Below are 12,464 nucleotides of genomic sequence, written 5' to 3' on the forward strand. Positions count from 1 at the left end.
CAAATTAATTTCCATGTAGATTTCCATGAGATCTACAGAATGAGGAAGTTTACCACGTAATAAACACTGATTACAATGAGGACTCTCTGTGAAGCTTGCTTTAACCAATCATAAGTCCATATACCAGGAAGCTTATAAATGTTATTAGTGATCAGATAATAAGAAAAGTGTTTCTTCCATTTCTTGCTCTGATAATTATTTTCAATGAGTTGCACATTTGTTCATTTTCTTACTTGTATGCACTATCAAGAGCAGCCTGAATACTTCGGTTCTTTTCTTCAAGTTCATTAATGTCTACTTGAAGTCGGCCAAGGTCTTTCTCTTGGCGTTCTACCACAGAATTTAGTTTCTTAATATTTTCTCTATGTTGTTTCTCAACCTCTTCTTTGCCATCAAGGACCTATATTATAAAAAGAGACAAAGGTATATTTCAGTAAAAAAAATACACCACAGTAAACAACCATGTTCTAGGAATCTCAAGCACTGTATCAATAATAACGAAGAAAAACCTTAACATTCACTATTTACTTGCTTGAAAATTCCTCCCAAATGACATACCTTAATAATTCATTCCAAATATTTTATAACCCATGGCCAACTATTCATATTGGAAGTAACAGCAACATGTATGTAGAGAATGGTTAATATTCACCTGTTTTAAATGTTGTAACTCTTCTTCTAGCTCTTGAACTTTTTTGTTCAGCTTTGCAATAATATTTTCATTTTCTTTGTCTCTAGTTCTTAATTTCTTAATGATGTTAGAATTATGCAGCTGCTGTTTTGAAAGTTTCTCTCCTGGCAATGGCAAAAAAGTATAAGTTCAAATAATGATGATTCTCTAAGAATGTGAGTAGAATGTTTTCTCTAACCAGTGACAGAAAATGACAGAATATTTTTAAAATCACAATGCTGTAACAGTTAATGTTAAAGTGATTTAGACAGGAATCAGTGATTTGGACATGAATGCTAAAATTACTAGGCAGAAGGATGGTGTGGAACAAAATATTTACAGTCTTAAACAATCATTCCCACATATTATAAATTACAAAAGGAAAAAAAATGCGCTTTTACAACAGAGAAATCTGGTTATAATCTTAACCAAACATTCAATTCTGACATCACTAAACTGTGCTACAGCCTGACATTATGTGTCCACTGATGTGATGGAGTAGAAGGTGCACAATATCACCTATTATATTTACTAGAAATCTGATCTGAATCTAATCATGAAGAAAGTGACAAACTCCTAAACAGGGGTTAGTCAACGGGACAACTGGACTCCACAAAATCTTTGATGTCATGAAAAAAATATCCTAGATTAGAGGAAGACTGAAAGAATATAATTTCCAAATGCAATGAACTTTGATTGGATCTTGCTGCTAAGTCGCTTCAGTCTCGATCGTAGGGCAGAACAAATAACCAGACATGAGAGTCATTTTTAGAGACAACTGAGATAAAGCACAAAACACATGCTAGAATACACTTTTGAATTAATGCTGATTTTCTTAGATGAGATGACAATGTTGTGCCTGTCAAGAAAAATTGCCCTTGGGAGATGCAGACTGGAGAACTGAGGTGTGGACTACAGAGTCAATGCAATTTCTATCAAAATCCAAATGACATTTTTCACAAAAATAGAAGGAAAAAAAAACCCTAAAAGTCATATGCAACCACAAAAGACCTCAAACAACCAAAGTGAGTCTGAGCAAGAACAAAGCTGGAGATATCACACTTCCTAATTTCCAAACATATGACTAAGCTATAGAAATCAGAACAGTATGGTAATGGCATAAAAACAGACATATAGACCAATGGAACAAAACGGAGAGCTTAAAAAGTGATCTTCAACAAGGATGTCAAGAGTACAACCATGAGGAAAGGGCTGTCTCATCCATAAATGATACTGGGATATGCATATGCAGAAAAACTAAACACTATAGCATCATACATCAAAAATAAAAATCAACTCAAAATAGATTAAAGACTTAAATATAAAACCAGAAACTGTAAAACTACCAGAAGAAAACATAGGGGAAAAAAAGGGAAAAGTTTTCTGACGTTAAGTCTTGGGAATTGCTTTTTGAATAGGATCCCAAAAGCATAGGCTACAAAAGCAAAAAAAGGATGTGTGAGGCTGTATCAAAGTAAAAAACTACTGCACATTAAAAGAAACAACAGAGTAAAGAGATAATCTACAGAATGGAAAAAAAATATGTGCAAACCATACATTGATGAGGAATTAATATCCAAAATATGTAAGAATTCCTAGAACTTGATAGCAAAAAAAAAAAGCCAATTTTGAAAATGGGCTAAAGACCTGAAGAGACATTTCTCAAACAATGCATATGAATGGCCAAAAGGTATAGAGAAAGGTGCTCAACATCACCCACCAGCAGGGAAATGCAAATGAAAACTATAGTGAAACGTCATCTCATACCTGTCAGGACAGCCATTATCAAAAAGATAAAAGATAAATACTGGAGAGGATATGAAGAAAAGAGAACCCTTGAGTAACAGTGGTGACAATGCAAACTGGTATAGCCACTATAGAAAACAGTATGAAGATTCCTCAAAAAATTTAAAATAGAACAACCATATGATCCAGCAGCCTCACTTCTGAGTATACACCCAAAAGAAATGAAGTCAGGATCTCAAAGAGAGATCTGCATCCCCATGTTCACTGCAGTTTTATTTACAATAGCCCAGATATGGAAACAATCCATGTTTAGTCAATGCACAAATGGATAAAGAGAATGTGACATAGATTGATAAATCTATATATAGAGAGATATAAACATTATTTAGCTTTGAAAAAACAACTTGCCATTTGTGAAAACATGAATGAATCTAGAGGATGAAATAAACCAGACACAGATACAGATGATCTCACTTAAATGTGGAATACAAAAAAGTTGAATTTGTAGACACAGAGAACAGAATGGTGGTCAACAACGGCTAGTGGGTAGAAGAAATGGGGAGATGTTGGCCAAGGGGTACGTTTCAGTTATGCAAAATGAGTAAGTTCTAGAGATGTAATTTACAGCATGGTGACTATAAATTAGAGTTACTAATACTATACTATAAACCTGTAACTTGCTAAAAAGAGTAGATGTTAAAGCTTTCTCATCACACACACAAAAATGGTAAATATGTGAAGTGACTGATACATTACTTAGCTTCACTGTGGTAGTAATCTCACAATATATACATATAAAAAAGTCACACTATACACCTTACAAATACACAACTTTTATACCTCAGCAAAGTTGGATTATTCCCTGGTAGCTCAGCTCAGTAAAGAATCTGCCTGCTATGCACGAGACCCCGGTTTGATCACTGGGTTGGGAAGATCCCCTGGAGAAGGGATAGGCTACCCACTCCGGTATTCTTGGGCTTCCCTGGTGGCTCAGATGGTAAAGTATCCGCCTGCAATGCAGGAGACCTGGGTTCGATTTCTGGGTTGGAACAATCCCCTGGAGAAGGAAATAGCTACCCACTCCAGTATTCTTGCCTGGAGAATGCCACAAAGAGTCAACACAACTAAGTGACCCTGGTGGCTCAGTCAGTAAATGCGGGAGACATGGCTTCCATCCCTGGTTTTGGAAGATTCCCTGGAGGACAGCATGGCAACCCACTCCAGAATTCTCAGCTGGAGAATCCCCATGAACGGAGGAACCCGGCAGGCTGCAGTTCACAGGGTCGCAAGTGTCAGACATGACTGAGCAACTAAGCACAGCACAGCAAAGTTGGATTAAAGAAAGAATTTAGGAGTTGAATGATACAATATCTGTCAACTACATTCAAGAGGTTAGGCAAAAGGGTAGTATATGCATGTGCAGAAAGATATGGAGGCGGTATAGCTAGATCTTAACAGTCAATGACTCTAGTTAATGAAGTAATCAGATACTTATTATAGTGTACTCTCAGCTTTGAGACTTGCAGCTCTTCAGCTATGACTTTAAAAATACCTCTAGGGTATACAGGAGCAGTATGTGAATACATCTATATGAAATCATTCTGTTTTCCCTATAAAGAAGCTAATTAAGCAAAAGAAAACATCACCTCACTCCCCAATTAAATTAATAAATTCCAACAGTGAAATTTGATATTGATATTTTTAATAATTTTTAAAAATTATGAAACCATGTACTTAGCGTTCCCCTCAGTCTCTAATGCTATAACAGAAAATAGTAACAGACTGCAAGATATCTTGAGATATGTGTTTAATTAACTCTTCCTTCTTTCTTTTATTTTAGTGCTTAGGTTGTTTTTAATTATCTCTGTACCTCTATTTCCCTCTCATTAAACTATAGTGCCTAAAGGACAGGGAATGTGTCATTTATTACAAATTTGTCATCTGTCTATATGAAACACAGAATCTGACCAACTAGCTGTTAAATATAAGCTGAATAAATGAAAAAGAAAAACTGGACGAAACTATTTCAAATGCAGTGATTATTTCCAATTACTCTCAGGCTGGAAATTCACTTAAATGCAGTGATTTAAGTACAGAAATGTTCATCCCACTATGATTTGTAATATTAACATTTTAGAAATAAACACATAACATTAGGAAAAGAAAACAAATATATCCATATAATGCACTTTAATACAGTCATTAATAATGCTATCAAGGCACATTTATTGGCTTAAGGAAATTTAAAAGAGAACACTGCAAATTAGATATATGATATTATGTTTAAAAATGTATTAAAATGCAATAAAAGGAAATGAATAATTCCTTATAAAACTGGATTATCATCTTTTTTCTCTTTCTTCATATACCTCCTGTAACTTAAAAATTTTCTGGAAGTAGGAAGCATTATTCTTACAACTAAAAAACTTTAAGAAAAAGAAAAATTTATTTAACCATCTTTTCCAAAACTACCTTGTTTCCTATGACATTCCAATGTCCAACTGCAATGTCTAGTCTCCTGTAGAATCTTTAATTTTCATAACCCTATTAATTACGTCTTTTCATATACAAAGTGTTTAATAATTGAAAAAATTAAAATATGAATTTAAGAAAAAATTCACTATCAAATTCCAGAACAACAGAAGGATACCATATAGTACCCAAGCTAGAGATTCAGATATTATATAAACTCTAGAATTAAAACTTTCAAATATCTTGGTTTAAATGAGGGCTCTAAAATCTGTTACAAGCTTCCTTAGGAAAGCACAAAATTCTATTTCTCACAGAGTCGTTTTTTTTTTTTAACTCCCTAGAAACATAAAGCTACATACATTATATCTCTACTTCTCTACATGTTGCTCCACATTCTTTCATAAACTGTTACCTATCACTTCTGAAGCTTAAGTCCAAACCTTTCTTGCTTCCCATGTTTTTACATTAGGAAAAAGCAGCAGCTACTCACATGGTAAGTATTTTATTGTCACAATATTTTTCACGACCGACTGAATATTTTACTTACCTTCTTCCATTAACCCTCGGATCTGCTCATCTTTCTCTTTCAAAAGGTCTGCCGTTTCACTACTATTTAATCTAGTAGCAAGTTCTTCTTTCATACTTTTGATTTCCTAATTAAAAAAAAACATGAATACCATAAAGAATTAATTTCATTCTGGGCATATTTTTCATTTTTTTCCATATTCAATTAATTGTATTTTCAGTAACAATCCATAAGTTTTGTTAACCTGAGTTTATATTACCTTGTTTAATTAAGAGCAAGTAAAGACCTTTGAAACTGACATAGAAAATCTAAATTCAGACATAAGCAGGTTTTACTATGGAAATGTAAATATGTGTAAGTTAACTTTCAACACCCTTTTTGAGTATTTCTACACATATTTTCTACAGTTGAGACATTATTTTTGGAACATTCAACTAGTATATCTCCATTTTTCACTGTATTTCTTTTCCTCACCTGATACTTAAAATGAGTATTCCTCATCCTCATACTTTAAACTATGTTGCAAAGTGAGAGAAAAAAAACATAACTTCATAAGGTTCAATCTACTTTAATTAAGCAGAGATTTAACAGAAACATGTTATGATATTTCATCTTTTGAAACAATGGTGATATAAAGTGTCCTATGATTTAAAATTTGCTTTTCACAATGCTTTGAAACTAAACAACAGCTTAAATCAACTAACATTTACTAAGTATTTAAAGTATACTTTGTATCCATTATCATTAATCCTTACAACAGTCCCAGGAGGGAGGAATTTGTACTATTCAACTACACAAGTAAGAAAATTAAGATTAAGAAAGCTTGAGCAAACTTTGAAGGTCAGAGAGCTATAAAGAGGTAGAGTTATAACCTGAACACAGGTCTGTGAGTCCCTAAAGCTTATGCTCTGAACTATCAACAGCACTGCTGTCCATTTTCAACTGCCAAAATTCCATCCATCAAGGTCCAGGAAGAATGTCATACCTTCCATGAAAACTTACTCAGTTCCTCTGATTAAAATTCGTCCTCCATGATACCATTTCAAAATCCTTATTCATCCACCTACTACTGTATGTTTGTTGATATTATTTGTCTTTCAAACTAGGAAGGCAAACTCTTCACTTAAGGTAATTCAATTCACCTTTAAATTTACAATGGATCCTAAGCAGGGGTTTCATACATGGCAGTACACATAAAATGTATTTAAAAACTTAGGACCCAAGGTTTTTCCACCTAGTAACATACTGGTTTGGATCTATTTTAGATCTACAATGCAAAGTGCACTACAGAAGACAAACATTCCTTAAAATCTACTTTTTGTACTGTATTCAGATGGAATGGAGCAAGAACAAGAAGAGTTCAGTTAGTTAAGATAATCTCAGGTTATTGTTACTGTCTGAAATGATACTAATTGAAGTCACTAATTAAATCAGCCAAGAAGACAGAAGTATATCATGTATTATTTCTTTTCTGTAAAAACATGCACAGAAAAATTATAACATTGGTGAAGAAAGGGGAAAACAAGCTTAGAAAGGCACCTAATGAGAAATGCTACTATTAACAGTTGAGATACAAGCAATAATTAGTAACCTATTGGTTACCAATTTCTAAAATAGCCAAATTATAAGAAATATTTACTCTAATTACAAGAAAATATTTCTGAACTGCTCCAAATGATAAGAACTAGAACAATGGTTTCCAACCAGGAGTATTTTTGCTCCTGGGGGACATTTGGTAATATTTTCAATTTTCACAATTGAGGGGGGATTGGGATGGCGTGTGGGTAAGGCAAGACAATACTCTATCTTGTAGATATGGGCCTCGGAAGCTGGTAAACCCCCTACAATGCACAGGACAGTGCACTACAGTATAAAATCATCCAGCCCAAAATAGCAACAATGCTGAGGTGGAGAATCAATATTTTATTCTAACATTCAATGTCACTAATCATTAGGAATTTCAAGCGCAGGCGGCGGCGTTGGGCCAGCGCACTAAGCACCGCCGACAGCTACCCCACGTCCGAAGTCAGGGACAGCGGCCCAGAGTGCCAGGCTGCGACGGCGCAGGAACGGCTGGGAGGAGCTACCCCGCGTCCAAGGTCAGGGGCAGCGGCCGGGAGGAGACACCCCGAGCCCGAGGCCAGGGGCAGTGACCCTGAGGAGCCACCCCGAGCCCGAGGCCAGGGGAGGCGGCCGGGAGAAGCAACCCGAGGAGTGGTGGCTGAGCAGGCACAGGAGGGCCTAGAGGAGCTATCCCACATTGAAGATCAGAAACGGCGAGGGTAAGGAGATAACCCTTGTCCAAGGTAACGAGCAGCGACTGTGCTTTGCCGGAGCAGCGGTAAAGAGATACGCCAAGACCAAGGAAAGAGAAACCCAAGTAAGATGGTAGGTGTTGCAAGACGGCATCAGAGGGCAGACACACTGAAACCATACTCACAGAAAACTAGTCAATCTACTCACACTAGGACCACAGCCTTGTCTAACTCAATGAAACCAAGCCATGCCTGCAGGGCAACCCAAGACGGGTGGGTCATGGTGGAGAGGTCTGACAGAATGTGGTCCACTGGAGAAGGGAATGGCAAGCCACTTCAGTATTCTTGCCTTGAGAACCCCACGAACAGTATGAAAAGGCAAAATGATAGGATACTGAAAGGGGAACTCCCCAGGTCAGTAGGTGCCCAATATGCTACTGGAGATCAGTGGAGAAATAACTCCAGAAAGAATGAAGGGATAGAGCCAAAGCAAAAACAATACCCAGCTGTGGATGTGACTGGTGATAGAAGCAAGATCCGATGCTGTAAAGAGCAATACTGTATAGGAACCTGGAATGTCAGGTCCATGAATCAAGGCAAATTGGAAGTGGTCAAACAAGAGATGGCAAGAGTGAACGTCAACATTCTAGGAATCAGCTAACTAAAATGGACTGGAATGGGTGAATTTAACTCAGATGACCATTTTATCTACTACTGCAGGCAGGAATCCCTCAGAAGAAATGGAATAGCCATTATGGTCAACAAAAGAGTTTGAAATGCAGTACTTGGATGCAATCTCATAAACGACAGAATGATCTCTGTTCATCTCCAAGGCAAACCATTCAATATCACAGTTATCCAAGTCTATGCCCCAACCAGCAACGCTGAAGAAACTGAAGTTGAACGGTTTTATGAAGACCTACAAGACCTTTTAGAACTAACATCCAAAAAAGATGTCCTTTTCATTATAGGGGACTGGAATGCAAAAGTAGGAAGTCAAGAAACACCTGGAGTAACAGGCAAATTTGGCCTTGGAATGCGGAATAAAGCAGGGCAAAGACTAATAGAGTTTTCCCAAGAAAATGCACTGGTCATAGCAAACACCCTCTTCCAACAACACAAGAGAAGACTCTACACAGGGACATCACCAGATGGTCAACACCAAAATCAGATTGATTATATTCTTTGCAGCCAAAGATGGAGAAGCTCTATACAGTCAACAAAAAGAAGACCGGGAGCTGACTGTGGCTCAGATCATGAACTCCTTATTACCAAATTCAGACTCAAATTGAAGAAAATAGGGAAAACCACTAGACCATTCAGGTATGACCTAAATCAAATCCCTTATGATTATACAGTGGAAGTGAGAAATAGATTTAAGGGCCTAGATCTGATAGATAAGAGTGCCTGATGAACTATGGAATGAGGTTCATGATATTGTACAGGAGACAGGAATCAGGACCATCCCCATGGAAAAGAAATGCAAAAAAGCAAAATGGCCGTCTGGGGAGGCCTTACAAATAGCTCTGAAAAGAAGAGAGGTGAAAAGCAAAGGAGAAAAGGAAAGATATAAGCATCTGAATGCAGAGTTCCAAAGAATAGCAAGAAGAGATAAGAAAGCCTTCTTCAGCGATCATTGCAAATAGAGGAAAACAATAGAATGGGAAAGACTAGAGATCTCTTTAAGAAAATTAGAGATACCAAGGGAACATTTCATGCAAAGATGGGCTCGATAAAGGACAGAAATGGTACAGACCTAACAGAAGCAGAAGATATTAAGAAGAGGGGGCAAGAATACACGGAAGAACAGTACAAAAAAGATCTTCATGACCCAGATAATCATGATGATGTGATCACTCATCTAGAGCCAGACATCTTGGAATGTGAAGTCAAGTGGGCCTTAGAAAGCATCACTACGAACAAAGCTAGTGGAGGTGATGGAATTCCAGTTGAGCTATTTCAAATCCTGAAAGATGATGCTGTGAAAGTGCTGCACTCAATATGCCAGCAAATTTGGAAAACTCAGCAGTGGCCACAGGACTGGAAAAGATCAGTTTTCATTCCAATTCCAAAGAAAGGCAATGCCAAAGAATGCTCAAACTACCACACAATTGCACTCATCTCACATGCTAGTCAAGTAATGCTCAAAAATTCTCCAAGCCAGGCTTCAGGAATACATGAACCGTGAACTCCCTGATGTTCAAGCTGGTTTTAGAAAAGGCAGAGGAACCAGAGATCAAATTGCCAACATCCGCTGGATCATGGAAAAAGCAAGAGAGTTCCAGAAAAACATCTATTTCTGCTTTATTGACTATGCCAAAGCCTTTGACTGTGTGGATCACAACAAACTGTGGAAAATTCTGAGAGAGATGGAAATACCAGACCACCTGACCTGCCTCTTGAGAAATCTGTATGCAGGTCAGGAAGCAATAGTTAGAACTGGACATGGAACAACAGACTGGTTCCAAATAGGAAAAGGAGTACGTCAAGGCTGTATATTGTTACCCTGCTTATTTAACTTCTATGCAGAGTACATCATGAAAAACGCTGGACTGGAAGAAACACAAGCTGGAATTAAGACTGCCAGGAGAGATATCAATAACCTCAGATATGCAGATGACACCACCCTTATGGCAGAAAGTGAAGAGGAACTAAAAAGCCTCTTGATGAAAGTGAAAGAGGAGAGCGAAAAAGTTGGCTTAAAGCTCAACATTCAGAAAACGAAGATCATGGCATCCAGTCCCATCACTTCATGAGAAATAGATGGGGAAACAGTGGAAAACAGTGTCAGACTTTAATTGTTTGGGCTCCAAAATCACTGCAGATGGTGACTGCAGCCATGAAATTAAAAGACGCTTACTCCTTGGAAGAAAAGTTATGATCAACCTAGATAGTATATTCGAAAGCAGAGACATTACTTTGCTGACTAAGGTCCGTCTAGTCAATGCTATGGTTTTTCCTGTGGTCATGTATGGATGTGAGAGTTGGACTGTGAAGAAGGCTGAGCGCCGAAGAATTGATGCTTTTGAACCGTGGTGTTGGAGAAGACTCTTGAGAGTCCCTTGGACTGCAAGGAGATCCAACCCGTCCATTCTGAAGGAGATCAGCCCTGGGATTTCTTTGGAAGGAATGATGCTAAAGCTGAAGCTCCAGTACTTTGGCCACCTCATGCGAAGAGTTGACTCACTGGAAAAGACTCTGATGCTGGGAGGGATTGGGGGCAGGAGAATGGGACGACAGAGGATGAGATCGCTGGATGGCATCACTGATTCGATGGACGTGAGTCTGAGTGAACTCCGGGAGTTGGTGATGGACAGGGAGACCTGGCATGCTGCGATTCATGGGGTCGCAAGGAGTCGGACACGACTGAGCGACTGAACTAAACTGAACTTTAACTTGAAAGAGTGTGTGTGTGTGTGTGTGTGTATGTTTGAAGTGGAAGTGAAAATAACAAATGAGAATAATGATAACTTTTAAAACTGATAGAGTACCATTTAGATTTAAGTGTTATTTATTTTGATGGAATTCTAATTTATAAAAATTATTCTAAAGATCCTTGCTACATACCTTGCAAGGACTTTATACACAAAGTATACAAACAAATATATGCTTAATTTTTTTTAAGTATCAAAAATCTGAAATTCTAAAGGTATTGGAAAATCTAAAATTTAAGTGTTAATATACTCCATGGATGTTAATCTTTTAATCAGTCTTTTAATCTTACTTTTTTTCCCAATACCAAAATATTATTAATGCACTCCTCAAAAATATATGTCTCTATAGAGTTAGAGCAATATTATTTTAAACTTCCATTACCTTTTTAGCAGCATCTCTCTCTTTGCAGGCTAGCTGAACTTTCTTTTCCGCTTCTGCAATTCTTTGTGTAAACTCATCTTTCAAGGAAGAAATGCTGCTGCTCTCTTCTTTCACTCTGATCATTTCACTAAATTTAAAACAATGCTAAGACTGAAAATATTTGTTTATATATTCCAAAGTTGAGTTCAGTTTGCCCCCCCAAAATAACAACATTCTCTTCAACATGCACCTTACTAAAATAGATTAATTTGAGGAGTATTAACTTTTAAGAAGAAAACTACCTCCTTAATTTATTTTAAAACATTTCAAAGAAAACTCATTAGAAATTGAAAATGTCACCAATATTTGATGTGCAAAAATTAGAAAAAGATAAAGCTTGTTATTTTTGAATCTTTTTGTGTCACATTTTGCTAATCACCTCCTTAAAGCAAACCAATGCAATGCTCAATATTTTTTTAAACTGTAATCTAAGTTTTCCCTAAATATACCTTTTAAATCTCTAATACTAAAAGATTATTAATAACTAAAGTGGAAGAAGTTTTTCTGGTTTTGTTTTACAAAACACCTCTCTTCAGTGCCACTGGTAAAAAAGTAAGATAATTTGAGGAGAAAAGTAATCTCTAAGGGTAGAACTGAAATGATATTCAATTTTCAGTAATTATAAATAGGTTAAAATATAAAATATTTCAATTTAAAAAACATGCTTAAGTAATAACCAAGTGCATGGGCCACTACAAAATGTATAAAATTACTCATATTTGTAAAGTACTTACTCTTTCAGATTATCATAAGCTTCTTCTAGAAGTGCTTTTTCTTTACTAAGAGATAATAACTGAGCTTCCCTTTTATCCAGTTTCTCATTCAGAAATTCAACTGTCTGGATAAGAAGAATACACAAAAGTCCAACATTTAACATTAAAACATCATTTTTATATGCAGGTAAACACTGTAGAGGTCACCTAATCACTATAATAAATCA

The 12,464-nt window shown here is 36.6% G+C and overlaps 1 protein-coding gene across 1 annotated transcript in view; it reads right to left on the bottom strand.

Annotated features, from left to right (window-relative positions):
• Positions 1–12,464, bottom strand: part of TMF1 (TATA element modulatory factor 1) — a 32,319-nt gene that overhangs the window by 13,671 nt on the left and 6,184 nt on the right. Inside the window, exons 3-7 of the mRNA XM_052646683.1 lie at positions 12,259–12,362; positions 11,486–11,612; positions 5,436–5,541; positions 653–795; positions 234–400 (exon numbers count right to left, since the gene is read on the bottom strand). Of these exons, the coding sequence (XP_052502643.1) occupies positions 234–400; positions 653–795; positions 5,436–5,541; positions 11,486–11,612; positions 12,259–12,362 (647 nt within the window). The remainder of the gene's footprint in view (positions 1–233; positions 401–652; positions 796–5,435; positions 5,542–11,485; positions 11,613–12,258; positions 12,363–12,464) is intronic.

This window comes from Budorcas taxicolor, chromosome 1, assembly GCF_023091745.1.
Source record: "Budorcas taxicolor isolate Tak-1 chromosome 1, Takin1.1, whole genome shotgun sequence".
In the NCBI taxonomy this organism is placed as follows: Eukaryota; Metazoa; Chordata; class Mammalia; order Artiodactyla; family Bovidae; genus Budorcas; species Budorcas taxicolor.